The sequence below is a fragment of the Gobio gobio genome (assembly GCF_949357685.1).
Source record: "Gobio gobio genome assembly, chromosome: 12".
NCBI lineage: Eukaryota > Metazoa > Chordata > Actinopteri > Cypriniformes > Gobionidae > Gobio > Gobio gobio.
In genome coordinates this window covers 44,060,997-44,079,250 of record NC_137105.1, presented here as the reverse complement: position 1 = coordinate 44,079,250, position 18,254 = coordinate 44,060,997, and the positions used below count along the sequence as shown (strand labels likewise).

At 37.4% G+C, this 18,254-nt stretch overlaps 1 protein-coding gene across 1 annotated transcript in view; it reads left to right on the top strand.

Annotated features, from left to right (window-relative positions):
- Positions 1-8,819: 8,819 nt before the first annotated feature.
- Positions 8,820-18,254, top strand: part of syne2a (spectrin repeat containing, nuclear envelope 2a) — a gene marked incomplete at its 5' end in the record, with an annotated part of 120,539 nt that continues 111,104 nt past the window's right edge. The window contains 3 exons of the mRNA XM_079831393.1: positions 8,820-8,907; positions 13,720-13,781; positions 18,048-18,143. Of these exons, the coding sequence (XP_079687519.1) occupies positions 8,820-8,907; positions 13,720-13,781; positions 18,048-18,143 (246 nt within the window). The remainder of the gene's footprint in view (positions 8,908-13,719; positions 13,782-18,047; positions 18,144-18,254) is intronic.

The following is an 18,254-nucleotide window of genomic DNA, read 5'->3' as shown; positions in this document are numbered from 1 at the left end:
GACGTCAGAAGGACTAGCCGAGGAAAGGTTGCTCTCACCGGCTTTGACGAGCGCTGAGCGCCGCTGTCCGCTGGAGCTCACAACTCCGAAAACGCCAGATAAAATGTTCAAATAGGCACTCTTTATATAAATAAACCCCAGATTTGAGCTTTAAACAATTACATTATCGACTGAAAAAGTCTTAACACTATGTTTTGTCACACATTAACAGTAGATTTGAACAAAAAAAAGACGTGTAAACACAGCCCATGTCAGCCATTTCTCAATGAGACGAGCCGGCTGGCAGAAGCCCCTCCCATAACGCGAATTCGCGTCTGTTGTGCAGTGAATGTCACACGCGATTCGTGTGAATTTCACGTGCGAATGATGCGAGTAAACTCAAAATGTTCAAGCGTCCACCTTCGCGCGATTAGCGCAAATTATTCGCGCGAATCGCGTCCGGTGTGAACGCCACGTTAGGGGGTGAATTTTTTTAAATAACTCATTCGTTTACATTATATAAAGCCTTAAAGTTCTGCATAATTAAGGGCATGGCCACTTTGAGTGACAGGTGGATTGCCGTTTATCTGCTGTCTGTCAGTCATCTCGTCACCTCAGCTCCACCCACGTCCTGCCTTTTTGCCCATTTTCTTGTTATCTGGGAGCGACGCGCTGCCAAGATGGCAACGGCCAGCTCGACCCTACTTTACGCTTCAAAACTGCTCTTCAGAATCCTATGGGTGACGTCACAGACACTACGTCCATATTTTTTTACAGTCTATGGTTACCCCACATATGCATGAGCGGGAGTAGCGAAAACGGCGACTGTGGCATAAAAAAAGTTCCGCTGCTCTTGAGTCGTGTGTCGCGCTCTTCTCTCAATTAGCCATCGCTTCAGCGGCCTCGTTCAGCTCCCACAACACTCGGCCCTGCTCTGCTTCAGACTACAGTAACGTTAATAATCTCATCCAACATGATTTCTGCCTGAGTCCCATCACGATTCTTTTCCACCGGCTGTAGATGTGAAAACTACAAATCCCATGATTCCACGCTCAATCCAGGCGTCATCAAGCTACACCTTTGTTTTGAATAGGCGCCCTCTAGCGGACGAAAAACTACATATTGTGCCTTTAACATTTCATCTATAGGTATAGAACATTTTTGAAAATATTTAAATCGGAATGTAAGAATGAGTAGTAAAATATAACATAAAACTTCCTGTTCCTACTTCTTCTCAGGAACCAACACACATTGAACGATGTTCACTAACCCAGTGAAGTTTTTTAATTGGATTGCCGTTTGTTCTCTTTAGCGTGCAGTGTGAAGTATTTCACTCAGTCCCTTGATCCGTTCCATTTCAGTGAGTGAAGAACAAATTTATACTCGCATGCGTAATGAGTTATCTATTCGGTACGTTATCGTCTCTGACAGACAGCATGTTGAAGCCACTCAGGCTGCCATTTTCTCCCTCTTCTCGGAAACCAATGACAAAGTCAAAACATCTGGTACATGTGGGCTTTCCAGGGATACATTTGGAGATACATTTGGCATTTCAAAAAGTTAAGGAAAAAAACTGTTCACTAACAGAAATTCTTTCCAGCATCTTATTGAAAACTTATTCAATTTCAATAATTCAGTGCTTGCCAAACACAAGTTACTCCTTTTTTTTTACTTTTAACAAAAAAAGTCATTTCTTTATAGCATTGTTTGTCAGCTCTGTTACAGACAAATTAGAAATGGCATTGGTAACAGAGTTTGACAATAACAGAATTGACAATTTCAAACTTTTTAGCCAAAAACTCAACTTGCTAGCATAAATGCTAAGAGCACATCACATAACAGTAATGAAATCACGATTAAAAGACTTTTAAACAACCCACTGTGTGATCAGTGATAAATTCTGTTTTCCTTTGGATATTGTGGTAACAATTTTGATGTTTTACAAAATAACTCTTGGTGAACTTTTTAGATTAAAATATTTTCTCAGAGAGCACACACACACACCTTTCAGTGCTTCAGATCTTATTAGTGAGGAAAAGGGACATCATTTCCTGTATCTTACATAGTTGTGGGAGATAATTCCACCAATTTAAAGGCAAAGTATATTACAGTAACAGAATTTACGCAAGATTTATTGACACACATTTTTATAAGATATTGGCTTTTAAACAATTGAATGTTGTAGAATTAGGAAAATGACTATTTAGGGCTTTTATAAATAAAATGAATAAAATATTACCAAAAGAAAAGTAAAAGTAAATATTTTGATTACACAATGATAATTCAGAAATCATGATTTTCAGCTACCGGTATATAAGACACTTTTTACAGAAAATATTATATTGTTATGGCCTGTAACATCTTGTGATCCATGACAATGAGTAACAAATTATTTAAAATACTTAAAAATAAAACCGTTTGAAAAAAGCTGAAAAAAAGACGTTGGACACCAAATATACTGTACCTGCAATAATAGAATCACCTGTGCACTCACTCTGCTTCTTGTTAATACTACCGTGTATTGTGCACGTTATTTTATTTTTTTGTGACAGACATCAATGTTGTAATCTTCAGATACGTTTTTTTTTTTAAAACAGATGGATCATAAGGTAATAATTACTTATTTCTTAGCTGGAAAGTATTCAGTGAAGTGATTGCCCATGAGTGTGTTATGTCAATGTTTTTAGTTATACTGTTCCTAACCCAGCAAGTTTTTGACGGAAGCGATAACATGCGTGAGGGGGGAACTATGTTTGATTTTTGTTTTTAATTTCTTTTTGCATAGTTCATTATACTTATTTTACAGACTGAAGTTTGTTTTGTGGCGTAAATAAAATGACATTTTACTCAGATACTGGCATGCTTGGCTTGTCAAAAATGTTACAATAATAGTGAAAAATCACTTTTTAAAACTGTTGTTCCATTATGGGCCTCTCAGATTTGGACTTGTATACATACTTTGACTTGGGGGTTAGTGCAGCTCCACGAATTCACCTGTGCTTTGTTTAATCTAAGTGTCAGTTACCAGGCATGCGGTTTGGATTACAGAAAAAAATGCAATCAGGTTTCGTGTCAAATGCTTGTTTAAGGGAATTAATATAAATGAAGGTGATTCACATTTACACATGTACAACACACAGTGCAAGTATTGGCTGACACAGAATGCTTTTTGCGGGTCATCAATCTATCCTATTAATAGCATCAGATTCCTCGCCGGTCTGTCCATCTATCTCGCCCTTTCTTTTTCTCCTCTCCCTTTTCATCTGTGCACGTATGTGGAAAAAAGTACATGGGTTGCCGGTAATAATGTCTGCATATTCCCAAGGCTGTATTTGCCCTTTTGATGTCAGTATTGGCAGCGGTGAGTGAAGCTGCTGTTTCCACACCTCTTTGGCTGTTTTAGATGGTGACTCTGAATCTCATCCAGAAAGAACAGGTGTGTGTGTGTGCGTGCTGAATGAGTGACTGTATTCTGGAAGAATCACTGATTCAGACAGTACCCTCTTATGACTACTTAGTAATTTTCACATTTAATAACAAGGTCATGAGTGTTCAGGACAGTCCTTCGTGGTGCCACTACCAGTTATCCTTACAAATGACCCATTCAAAGTTCATATGAAGGATGAGCTAGCATTTGTGTCTGTGTTAACATGCAGGAACAGCTTTTTTGTGTCCTATTATCAAGCTTTTTACGTTTTTAAACAATGTGAACTTTTTTTTCCTCTATAATTGGTTCCTATAATTGATGACTGGTTTGGACCATTTTTTTAGATCGGTTATCAGTTATTTAATATTCGGTCTATACTTGGTGGTTCTCTAAAAATATAAAAGTTTGTGTTTAACAGGAAAAAATACAGGTAATGTAACTTTTTAATAATTTAATGTAGTGTAGTGTGTAATGTAATGTAGTTTGTTTATTATACAGTGCATCTGAAAAGTATTCACAGTGCTTCACTTTTTCCACATTTTGTTATGTTACAGCCTTATTCCAAAATGGATTAAATTCATTATTTTCCTCAAAATTCTACAAGCAATGCCCCATTATGACAACATGAAAGAAGTTTGTTTGAAATCTTTGCAAATTTATTAAAAATAAAAAACGAAACAAATCCTGTGTACATAAGTATTCACATCCTTTGCTCAATACTTTGTTGAAGCGCCTTTGGCACCAATTACAGCCTCAAATCTTTTTGAGTATGGTGTTAAAAGCTTGGTACACTTCCCATTCTTCTTTGCAGGACCTCTCAAGCTCCATCAGGTTGGATGGGGAGCGTCGGTGCACAGCCATTTTCAGATCTCAACAAAGATGTTCAAGTCTGGGCTCAGGCTGGGCCACTTAAGGACATTCACAGAGTTGTCCCGTAGCCACTCCTTCGTTATCTTGGCTGTGTGCTTAGGGTCGTTGTCCTGTTGGAAGATGAACCGTCACCCCAGTCTGAGGTCCAGAGCGCTCTGGAGCAGGTTTTTATTAAGGATGTCTCTTTACATTGCTGCATTCATCTTTTCCTCGATCCTGACTAGTCTCCCAGTTCCTGCCGCTGAAAAACATCCCCACAGCATGATGCTGCCACCACCATGCTTCACTGTAGGGATGGTATTGAGCAGGTGATGAGCGGTGCCTAGTTTCCTCCAGACATGATGCTTGCCATTCAGGCCAAAGAGTTCAATCTTTGTTTCATCAGACCCAAACATTTTGTTTCTCATGGTCTGAGAGTCCTTCAGGTGCCTTTTGGCAAACTCCAGGTGGGCTGTCATGTGCCGTCTGGCCACTCTACCATACAGGCCTGATTGGTGGAGTGCTGCATAGATGGGTGTTCTTCTGGAAGGTTCTCCTACAGAGAAATGCTGGAGCTATGCCAAAGTGACCATCATGTTCTTGATCACCTCCCTGACTAAGGCCTTTCTCCCCCGATCGCTCAGTTTGGATGGCCAGCTCTAGGAAGAGTCCCGTTGGTTCCAAACTTCTTCCATTTATGGATGATGGGTGGCCACTGTGCTCATTGGGAGGTCTACAGACAATTCCTTGGACTTCTGTACTTGTGATTTTTTTCGTTTTTTTATTTTTATTTTAATACATTTGCAAAGATTTCTTTCAAACTTCTTTCAACAAACGTTGTCATTATGGGGTATTGTTTGTAGAATTTTGAGGAAAATAATGAATTTAATACATTTTGGAATAAGGCTGTAACATAACAAAATGTGGAAAAAGTGAAGCTGCGAATCTGTGAATGTTTTCCAGATACACATATTATATTATATTTTATATTATATGAATTATATAGTTTTTAAGTATAATAAATGTAATATATTATTATATTGAATGACAATATTAATTAAAAAAGTATAATAATTATTATTATTTAATGATTATTATTATATTTTTCAGTCATAAAAACAGTATGGAAAGATCGCAATTAAAAGCTAATCACATTTAAAATACCATTTGTATAGAATGTAATAAGCCTATAACCCCTCCTGTATATACACTTGCCAATGTAGCGTTTCAGCAATGATAATGATTAATCAAGTCATAAGCCCTCAGGCTGCCTGTGTGTCTGTGTTTGTTTATTATGTACATCCTTTGAATCATACTTCCGTCTTAATTCACTTAGTAACTAACTGCTCTGTATTCATTTATTAGTCTTTATTGGCAGCCAGTATTATGTGTGGGTTTGGAATATGATTAGCCTAATCTCCCCAGGATGCTTCCTTTTTTGATTTCCTTCTTCATGTCGGTACTTTATGCGGATGCTGTTTATCTGTTCCCTTTCTCTCAAACTAATTCACAGTACCATCCGAATTATTTGTGTAATTAAGAGTCTGTTGACGAAGCTCTTTATGTTGTATCACCACGATGTAGTATTTGAGACATTGCCTCAGATGTTTTTTTTTATTTTTATGTATACATTATTAGGCAAAGGGTCAGCCTATGTGTCATATGAAACTACTGTCTTTGCTGGCTCATGCTGAAGTCCTTTGACACTTTACATTTGACACATTTGACTCCTGAGTAATATCTAAACAGGTGGTTACACTTTATTCCGATGGTCCGCTTTAGACATTCTACTAATTCTTTGAAACTCCCATTAGATTATTAGTTGACTGTCTGCTTAATATCTGCTAACATTTTACTTTGATGCTATCCAACAGACATTCTACTGACTATAAGTAACTTTGCAATTACATGTCAGCTTATTCTAAAAACCCTGACTCTAACACCTAACCCTAGCCCAACAGTCTTCTGGGGCTGCACGATTAATCACAATTAACCCAAAATCACACATAAGTCCGATTTGGCTTAATGCTATTTATGAAATCGCTATGGCTGCGATTTATGTAAAAAAAAATTTTAATGCACAGCTTGTCAGTGAAGCACGGCTCTGTGATAAGCAGTAAATGCTGCTCTCCATCTGAAGTTACATCTTAAGACAACATTTAATAACATATTTTTACCCCAAACTCACTTCATAACGACAATTGAGCCTCCTTCTGTGAGATGTGGCTTCTTACACAGAACATAGCATTTATCACTGTATAGCATACTATGAAATATGTCGATTAGAATTAAAGTATAAATATACTTTATTATCATGAAAATACCCCAGGCTTGAAGAACTCAGATAAACCATATATTGTCATAGTCGTGTGTTTATTATTCATGTTTAATCAATCAAAGCCTTTCAATCTTCTGTTTATTCAGCCACAGCGATAGTATGATGCCCATATGGATTTCATGGAATGACGTGTGTTCTCGTACTTCTGCGGGGCATATTTGGAGTTTCTGTGCAAGAGCACCTTCTGACTTTCAGATGGAGCAGCATTTACTACTAAAAAAAACACAACCTTTGCCAAATCGTTTGAGATTTAATTTTGATTAACCGTGCAGTCCTACACTCTCTAAAAAAATGCTTAAAACAACCCAATTGCTGGGTTAGTCCATTTTCAACCCAACTTGGGTTATTTTTAACCCAGCATTTTATTTTCGAGTGTACAGTCTATTACTAACAGTCTAAAGGCCATTACATGCTCCGCAAGAACAGAGAAAAAAGTTCTCGCTCCCAGGGCTGCGAGAACAAATTATGTCATTTTGTTCTCGCAGCCCTGGTTTGGGAGTTCTTGCCACCTCGAGAAAACAAACAAATTTCTTTGTTCTTTCGGATGATGTACCAAGCTTAATTCTCTAATGAATGGTAGTTGACATGTAGTTGCAAATTACTTGTAGTTAGTAGAATGTATAAGGTGTACCATCAAAATAAAGTGTTCCCAAACAGTCAACAATACCAGTTCATGTTTTTTTTTTTTTACTTTCATCCAAGAGCACAGGAGATAAAATGTTGTGTTTACTGACTCAAAAAGGATATGATCCAATTAAATATTTTTACAATATAAGATGTATGCAATGAAGGCACAATATGTAAGATTTTTTTATTAAAATATCCAAAAGACACTAGAATAATGTTTTGTATATATTGTTGACTTATGAATTTGTATTATCCTGAATGTTTCCAACAATGTTTAAATTCAGAAAATTTTAACAGCCTGTGGCGTTGCGTCTCCTGTCAATGACGTTATATCCATGTTACCCTCAATTTTGTAGAATCCATGGAAACACTACATGTGCCTTAATATATTATGTGTTTTATTAGGCAGGTGAGCAACTGTTTGGTTACCTTTATCGACAGAAAACAAATAAACTTTGTAACATAACTTTCAACACACTGAAATGTATTTTAGTATGATTGTTTTGACCAAACAGCGCTGCATTACCCCACAATTTTAATTCGTCAAATAAAGTGACCTGTAGTAATAATTCAGCACTAGCAGCTATTTCATTAGACTTATATGATGTGAATTTAAGTGATCAAATGTAACTGTAGCAAAGTTCAAGTTCAGGGGAGGAGGCGGGAACTGGCAAGCGTGAAGCATAACTTTTATCGTAAAATAAACTTAAAAAACTAAATGAAAGGAACAACTGTTTCGACTGCGGAATATAAGCATAATTTAAAAAAAAGCAATGTAAGATGTCCCAGGCCTGGTCCTCTCTCACTGGCGAGTCGTGCAGGTTTCTATTTTTAACATTCGCTCCACCGGCCTCGTTCCACTCCCATGGCTCTCGGCCCCACCCTTCTTCATACTACAGTTACGTTAATAAAACTTTAATACATTCGCTCATCCATGAACATGATTCCTGAGTCCTGTCGGAGTGCTTTACATTATCTGTGGAGGTGAAGACGTCATCTCCCACGATTCCGTGCTCATTTACGCCGTCATTAAGCTACGTCTCTTTGTTATTGTTTTGAATAAGCGACCTCTAGCGGCAAAACTTACTTTAAGATGTGTAAGGTGTTTAGCGGCATCTAGTGGTGAGGTTGCGAATTTCAACCTTACATCGTGGACCCCTCCCTTTTGAAGCACATAGAGAAGCTATGGTGGCCAACACAGGACAAAGATGTCATCGTCTAAGACAGCAGAGAGTAGCTAGCGCTCTAGCAGTTTGTCCGTCTAGGGCTACATTAGAAATACTGTGGCTCAAAATGGCGACTTCACTGTAAGGGGACCTGCGGTGTATGTAGATAGAAATGGCTCATTTTAAGGTAATAAAAACATAACTGTTCATTATGTAAGGTCTTTATACAACACTGAAAACATAGTTATGTATATTATATTATATTGCATTGCTGTTGATAGACCCTCATAAATATTAGACACTGCACCTTTAATGACATTGTGGTGTGTTTATGATAATAATAGCAGAATACTGTATATGAATTCACTGTCATTATTTTGTTTTGTTTTTTCATCAGTGGGAATGAGTGTTTGAGAGTGTCAAAGCATCAGTCATGGCGTCAGGAGAAGAAACCTGCGCTCCTGCTGAGGATGAGAGGGGTGTCCTACTGGACATTGATGATGTACACTTGCTCTTACAAGGTTAGTCTTAACTCTTATGAGATTTTGGTGTTTTGTTTTTATTTTTTGTGTAAAAATGCTTTTCTTAATCTGTCTGGTTAGATGTGCCATTTGAACAAACAAACAATCAAAACTGGACTTTATTTGATGAGTCTTCTTAAGTGTCCATACAAAAAGTCACACCATGGCTGTTTGCAGTCAAAATTGACAGACCATAGGAAATTAATGGAAAAGGCCTTAACACAGCAACTGTTTTTAATTTGTTTGAGTTGTTGACAAATGTATCAACGAACACGCACCGAAATAAAGGGATGACTCACAACCACCCACACACACTGTTAAGTCCAATTTATACTTCTGCATCGAGTGTACGCCGTAGCTACGTCGTTACACAGACAAAGAGAAATAATTGGGATTTTATGACTGTAAAAAGGCAAAAATGATATATATATATATATATATATATATATATATATATATATATATATATATATATATATATATAAACTTGAAAAAAATTATACAATTTACAACAATCACAAGGAAATAATTTTCCAATGAATGAGGAGTCATTTACTGAAAGGATTCTCCATTATCTGTTGGGTAAAAAAATCTATCCCATCATAAATGCGCTGATCACCACCTGAGATAGTCTGTTTGCTTTGTTATTTGTTCTACGGTCTCCTTCCCATTTGTCTCCTCTTTCTGAGATTTAGGGCGGATTCCAGGCAGCGAGAGAAATTGTAAACTGTTGACTCACTACGTTTTTATACAAAAACATGTTCTGAAAGGGTGTGTTAGAAGTTGGCCGTTGGATTTCGAATTTCTTGAAAGATAACTGTCATGTTCACACTGCCCCCAACAGACACAGACAAACTTTGAGTCAGAATGTCTTAACGTGTCTTGCCTTCTTGAATTTATGCAGAGAACTGCAGTTGATCTGTTTTAGTAGAAAGATTAAATACTCCAGTGTTGATATTTGTCCTCTGTTTATGATAAAATTCACTTGCAGTGACAGTCATTTCTTAATTTATGTCAGGAGTGCAAAATAATCAATCAGTAACTTATGATAATTTGAATAGAATAACAACACGCATTCATATTCAGTCACTTCTGCTGTAGTGTTGCACGATATACCGGTACTAGAAAAGTATCCCGATACCCTGCTATTAAAAACGGTACAATATAAAATGTTATTAGTACCGGTACTTTAAGAATGACAGCACTGCACTCTAATAAGAGCAGTATTTCTTAGTTTGCGTCGATGTGTGACAGCAGGATTCAGGGCGTGTTGCTGAGCTCTACGTTCACCGTTCACTAAACAATGGAAGCAGAACAGTCAAATATATACACACAGCGTATGACAAAGAAAGCAACAGAAAAATGCATGCATGAGAAAATAAAACGCGATGCGGGGCGTGCCCGTGCTGCCGGACTCTGACCTGAAGCACGCGCACACTCCTTTCTCTCAGGCAGCACGTGATCATGACGTCAGTTTTGCGGATTATCGGGTTTGAATGGTCAAAAAAGATTTAAAAATAGCAAAAATGCACGTCCTGGCGAGTATTCAGGTAAAATCGGGTATGTCTTTAGTGAATGTATACAGAGTTGAGTGAGAAATCGGATGTGTTACAATGGATTGGGTCCGTGCAGGTCTTAAAGGGCCGGACCTAAAATTCTGTGTGATTTAATGTTAATCAAACAACAAAAGAAAATTAGAAAATCACTCCATGCTTGACTGAATAACTTTTATATATTTATATATTAACTTTTCATTTATAGAGTAAAGACTATGCAGTTTTTTTTTTTACATTTGATTATTTAATTTCTTTCTTGAATGCTACTGTTAAATAGACCTACTGTAGCTGAAAATAAAGCACTGTTTTTGTTAAATTGTTTGTAATTTACATTTTGCTTATTTAAAAAAAAAACTAAGATAAAGTTAAATTTAATATCTGTATTGTAATTATAAAATTACATTAAAAAATATAAAATTTCTATTTAAATTAAATTAAATAAAGAGGAGGGAATGGTCAAAAAGCAGGACGGGAACATACTGGCCAATTGAGTTTTTAAGGTAAAAAAAAAATGTATAAAACAATGAATAGTAAGTTCTGTCATATTACTTTTACAGTTTTTTTGCAGTGGTGTCGATTCAGTATCGGTACGGAGGTATTTTAGTCAGGTATCATATCGAAGTCATAATTTTGGAATAGTGACAACACTAGTCTGCTGCAGTTTATTTGTGTTCACACAGCTGCACTGGACAGCGTCCATTAGGGCTTTTAGTCCAAAAGTGTGCATACTTGGTGAAATATTGATATTGATACACAAGCTTACTTAATATTAATTAGACAGAATCACCATTTCTATTCATTATCCACTGATTTATGCAAATCTGATGACCATTAGCGGCTTCCTACGCTGTCTGTCTGTGTTTCCTCTTCCCAGAGAAATGTTTCTATGCATCAAACATGAAGCTAATAAACACACAATTATGATAGTATACGAGTTGTGTGTGATGTTCATGAGGTTTTGGGTATTTTCATTTCAGTAAAGGATTAAAGTATGTCAGAGTTTGTTGGATATTCATAACACACTGCTCAGACATTCCAAGACCCGATAAACGCAGATTGAACATGTTCAGTTGGGTGAAGACAAACCCCAACGGCAACAAACGCCGACAGGGGTAACGCATTGATCCGAATGTGTCTGTCGGTATTTGTTGGCGTCTGTCTGTGAGGTATGAATTAGCCTTAAGTAAAGTTTTCCTTTTTCTAGAACATGTTGATCACCATCTTGAGTAAATATCATATTGAGTACACAGTAACTTTACAATTAAAGCGTGTGAGTTCTGCTCTATCAAACACATTGCAAAAATAATGATTGTTTTCCCGAACACTCTCCCTGTCTTCCATTGTTTGGTCCCACCTAAAACTCGCACCTCGCAAAGCATTTTATCTTTAACTCTTCAGGCATCAATTGTGAGGACAATAAGCTGTTCATTTTCTTCTGTAATGTATTATTCTTTTTTTCTGAACGATTATTCATTTACCACCTTTCCTCAGTTTAACTGTAGCTCTGTTATGAAGCAAAATCCCCTTGAAGACCTTTGAACCTGATGTTATTGTTATCTCTTCTTTCATTTCCTCTGACTTTAACAGCTGTGTGTGTCGTGTGTCTCAGCGTTCCTGTCAGTTAAAACTATCGACTCAGTTCAGACAGTCTCCGCTCACTGGTGCATGGTTTCCAGGCAGCCGAATGTTTGCTATGACGACAGTTAGTCTGAACTCGTGTTTGAGTGACATCACATGTTTGTCTCTTTAGTAGAATGATGACACCCTATGTCATTTAAATAAAGATTAGCACACATTACTTTTAACAATTTGGCAGCTTTAGTTAGATCTAACTAACAGATTTTATGAATGCAATGGGGTTCTGAGTTTAAATGCATATGATATATTTTTGATATATACAAAGACACTCTTTTAAATGTAGTTTACGGTGTAAATATCATAAGGTTGCATTTGAGTTCTGAATTTAATGCACATGATATCTTTTTGATGTATACAAAGACCCTCTTTAAATGAAATATAGATGAATCCTTATTAAAGCTACAAGTTCTTTAGTCAAGAGCAGTGAGTGATTTTTCTCTGTTTCATTTGTTGTTTGATTAACATTAATTACAGACAGCATTAGTGGCTGCTGTCACTTTAAGATCTGCCACTGCCGCACATGATTCAGATCTCACTCGTCTCATCGGCTCTTTACGTTCATTATTTAACTAATTTAAGACTGCTTTTATGAGGATTCTTGACAACTGACATTTTGGCATAATTATGTGCGTTATTGTTTGTTCAAGCATGAAAGAGAACTCGTTTCTGGTGTGCTTTCTGTGCGCACGATACTGGTGCGCATCTTTCTGTGCGTTGTGTGTGTGTGTGTGTGTCACATAGACAGGACATCCACAGACAGCACGTTCTCTTTGTCTTCCGCGCTTGAATGGTTTAAAAGCATTTGCACGAATAAGAGCATGATCGTATAATGTAACGCTTGCCAAAGGATGACAGAAAAAAACGGATGCTGTGTTAATTGCGTTAAATATGTTTAACGCGTTAAACTGAAAATTATTAATCGCATGCGTTAACGTTGACAGCACTATACACACACACAACTTTTCTTTGTTTTTTTTAACCCCACTGACTGTATGCTAAAACATGGATTTATATTGTTGTTTGTCATAAGGGATCTTTATTGTACACCAGTTAAGTGCCTTTGTGGCTGGATGTCCAGTGGATGTCCAGTGGGTTACTGACTCAGCCTGTTGGATCTTGTCCCACAAAACTAAATGAACATCTCCTATTGAGGGAATGGGCCAGTCTACCTTTAATAGCATGGGAAGAAGTTCAAATTAAATACAACTGTGATGGGTGGGTGGGTGGTTGAGCTGACTGAGCGTCTTCATGGGTGTTCAGGGAAACACTAAATGAGGGAAAATTTCAAACAGGAACGAAGGAAAATGGTGTCTCTCAAAGCCTTGTTTGAGGTGGAGGCTGTTGGTGGCTCAGAGATCGGTAAGTCGAGCCAGGTTTCCAGTGGTCATGCAATGTTCTCCGCTTATAAATAGTTATGTATGAAGACATGATGTGTTTTTGATGTGCTATAAACCAGAAAGCCCCAAAGCTGTTCTCTGGCAAGATGTGTACATATTTTTCTATGGATGTATTCTAGTTATGCCGACATACTCATACTGATTCCTACACGCACCTTTTTTTTCAACATGTGAGTTTTGTCCAAAAAGAAATCATATCTGATATTATATTGTTTTAACAGTGGAACAGGAGCAGATTCAGAAGAGGACGTTCACAAATTGGATCAATGCACAGCTCAACAAGGTGAACAACTCATCATTTACGGTAATGACTGTGAAGTCTATGTTATCGGGTTAAACTGAGGCCCTCGCTGAATCGCTGACTCACTGGTCAGTAAGCAAGGTCTTTTCTGCTCTGACTGCCTTTGAGCTTTGCATATGGCAATGAGCTTGATTTATTTATAGCTCCCCGCCTAGAAGCGGTGCACTTCGACGGGCTGTAACATGAGCCATGTAGGCCATCCATTGCCACTTGGCCGCATTTTAAACACAAGCGCTCTTAAACCTCCTGCAAGTGATAACCTGTGGAGATCTCCAGTGATCTGCAGAGCAGTCTCTATATAGCTACAGTACAGACTGTTGCATCATTTTACATCAGATTAACCCATTACCTCATTTCACATCAGTCTTCTGCAACAGAAGATATTAGTGAAGATATTACAAAGGTACTTGGCGCATCACCACTGTTGTCAGTCAGGCGGGTATTCCAGAAAACAAGGTTATCTTACCGTTACATATACCCTCAACTCCTGGGGCCCATTTCAGTAAGGAGGTTCAACCAACTCTGAGTTTAAACCTGAAATCTGAGTTGACTTACTCTGAGATGGGAAACTCTGAGTTTTGGGTTTCAGAACAGCTGAATTGAGGTAGTTCAATCAACTCTGAGTAGACTGACTCTGAGTTAACCACATGCACTCCAACTATGAAAAGCCACGATCAATGGAGCTACGAAATTACGATTCTCCATGGCAACAGCACCCAACAAAAAGACTTTCGCATACTTCCGGGTCAATATGTAAGTTTAATTCTTAATTATTTTAATTAAGTTTAATTTTCATGGTATCCAAAAGGGACAAAAAGAATGTGGCAGCAGCTAAAAATGAAAAATAAAAACATAATTCAATCAGATAAAGCTTTAAGCATAAAATGTCCATGGGTGTTGGTTTAATGACTTTACAAACATTTGACATATTAATTAAATATCATTCAGTGTCCAATGTGCAGCAGCTTTTCCCACATAGACCCTTTTCACAGACTGTGATGGCGCGTTTTAATGGTCATAAATATCGTAAATCCTGCAACGTTTTTTGTATATTTTTTTGTTTTTAAATGTATGTACATTTATAACACTAATACTTTGTATTATATTACTTTTGCATCAAATTACAAAAAACAAGTTACTTCTGCTGTAATACAGTGTCTATGGGAGTGATGGTGAAAATTAACATCTTTCTCTCTTTTCACTTCCATTATCAAACTCAATCTATTTTTTCCCTCTTTTTGAAAGTTGTTAAATCACTATTGTGGAGTTTTTCTTTTGCTTTTTGAGCAAATGGGGTCACAAAAAATATATATTTATAATGTATAAAAAAAGCATTTGTGCAGTTTGAATTAATGAATAAACTATTTAAACACAGCTGGCGCTTTAAAAAAGGGGAGGAGACTGATATAAACTCTGGGTTTACCAAAGAAAACCTGCTCCTGACCAGGTTAGGTTCACAGAGTAAGTTACCCTGGTAACTGACTCAGAGTATAAGTGACCTCTGTTTCAGAAATGGGGTTGACTTACCCTGCTTTCTCGGGTTTGACATACCTCCCATTCTGAAACAGAAAACCCAGAGTTTCCCTTATTTCAGGGTTAACATACTCAGAGTTTTCACTTAACCTCCTTTCTGAAACGGGCCCCTGGTTGATTAACCCAAACCTTGCTTATTTGGTTCCATAAACGTGTTTGTGAGTAAGTTCAGCCAACCCAAAGTATGTTCCCGGTTAACACACAAGACATTCTCAACAGAGCAATGAATCAATGATTCACAATGGAAACAGACACTAAGAAAAAGCGCGCCATTCTACTTCCTCCTCCTTCTTTTGTTTAATGGCAATTTACATAACCTTTTTAGTGCACACACACACACACACACACACACACACACACACACACACACACACACACACACACACACACACACACACACACACACACACACACACACACACACACACACACACACACACACACACACACACACACACACACACACACACACACATATTATGTAAGCACAAACCTTTATTTTGGAAGCAATTTAATCGATTGATAACAAATTTTGTTATACAACCCCAAATCAGAAAAAGTTGGGACAGTATGGAAAACGCAAAAAAAAAAAAAAAAGTGATTTCTAAATTTACTTTGACTTGTATTTCATTGCAGACAATATGAACTCAAAATATTTCATGTTTTGTCTGGTCAACTTCATGTCATTTGTAAATATGCATCCTTTCCTGTCATTCAGACCTGCAACACATTTCAAAAAAAGTTGGGACAGGAGCAATTTAGGGCTAGTAATGAGGTAAAATGGTTAAATAATGATGTGATTTGAAACAGGTGATGTCAACAGGTGATTGTAATTATGATTTGGTACAAAAGCAGCATCCAAGAAAGGTCTAATCCTTTAGGAGCAAAGATGGGCCGAGGATCGCCAGTTTGCCAACAAATACGTGAGAAAATTATTGAAATGTTTAAAAACAATGTTCCTCAAAGAAAGATAGGAAGAGATTTGGATATTTCACATTTAACAGTGCATAACATAATTAAAAGATTCAAGGAATCTGGAGGAATTTCAGTGCGTAAAGGACAAGGGCGCAAGCCTAAGCTGAACAACCGTGATCTCCGATCCCTCAGGCGGCACTGCATCAAGAATCGTCATTCATCTATAAGCGATATCACCACATGGGCTCAGGACTACTTTGGCAAACCTTTGTCAAGTACCACAATACGTAGTTACATCCACAAATGCAAGTTAAAACTGTACTGTGCCAAAAGGAAGCCCTATGTTAACAGTGTCCAGAAGCGCCGTCGACTTCTCTGGGCTCGGAGGCATCTGGGATGGACCATCACACAGTGGAAACGTGTACTGTGGTCAGATGAATCAGTATTTGAGGTATTTTTTGGGAGGAATGGATGCCGTGTGCTCCGGACCAAAGAAGAAAAGGATCATCCAGACTGTTACCAGCAACAAGTCCAATTGCCAGGGTCTATCATGGTATGGGGTTGTGTCAGTGCCCTTGGCAAAGGTAGCTTGCACTTCTGTAAAGGCAACATTAATGCTGAAAAGTACATAGAGATTTTGGAGCATAATATGCTACCTTCAAGAAGACATCTTTTCCAGGGACGTCCATGCATATTTCAACAAGACAATGCAAAACCACATTCTGCACACATTACAAAGTCCTTGCTGTGGAGGAAGAGGGTACGGGTACTTGACTGGCCTGCCTGCAGTCCCGACCTGTCTCCAATAGAGAATTTGTGGCGCATTTTGGAGCGCAAAATGCGACAACGAAGACCGCGTACTGTTGCCCACATTAAGACTTGTTTGCAGGAAGAATGTGACAAAATTACACCTGAAACACTTCATAACTTGGTGTCTTCAGTCCCTAAACGTCTTTTAAGTGTTGTGAAAAGGAATGGCAACATTACAAAGTGGTAAATGCTTTACTGTCCCAACTTTTTTTTAAATGTGTTGCAGGTCTGAATGACAGGAAAGGATGTATATTTACAAATGACATGAAGTTGACCAGACAAAACATGAAATATTTTTTGTTCATATTGTCTGCAATGAAATACAAGTCAAAGTAAATTTAGAAATCACTTCTTTTTTTTTTTTTTTGCGTTTTCCATACTGTCCCAACTTTTTCTGATTTGGGGTTGTATTAATATAACTATATTAATTATATAACACACATCTGAATACCTCTTAAGCAAACTAACCCTGGATCATGAGCTGCCCCGGAGCAGGTTATGTTCAGAGAGTGAGTGATTAAGCGAGTTCCTTTGGATACTTGCATACCCTGAACCTCCGTTTTTGAAACTGAAAGTTGAGGTTATCCGCTTACTTACTCTTAAACATACCCAGGTATGTCACATAACCTGCTTTCTGGAATACCCCCCAGTTTGCACTTGCATTCATAACAAAACATGTCATATATTAAAAAAAAGTCATACAGAATTATTATGAATTCTTATATTTTAACATGGAACTTCAACTATTAAATACCAACCATTTACAATTAAATAAATAATATATAAATAAAATAAATATACAATAAATGTTATTCATTTTAATCAATTATATAAATAAATACAAATATTTTTCTACTTATTTAAAAAAATATTTCTACTTATTATTTTTTTTTACTTATGCCACCATAGCTTTACATCAGAAATGCACAATGTATCGCCATGTGAACACCATATGAACACTTTCAGATAAAATACTGATGTGTGTTTCAGAGGAGCCCTCCAACTGCGGTCCAGGATCTGTTCTCGGATCTTCGAGATGGGACTCGACTGCTCGACCTACTGGAGGTGATGAGCGGCCAACGCATGGTGAGTGCTGAATATCACCATCATAACGCTGAGATTCAGCTAAGAAGGTATTTATTTACACCGAATCATAGAAATGTTTAGCATACAATAGAGTGCCGAAGTAATGACGTC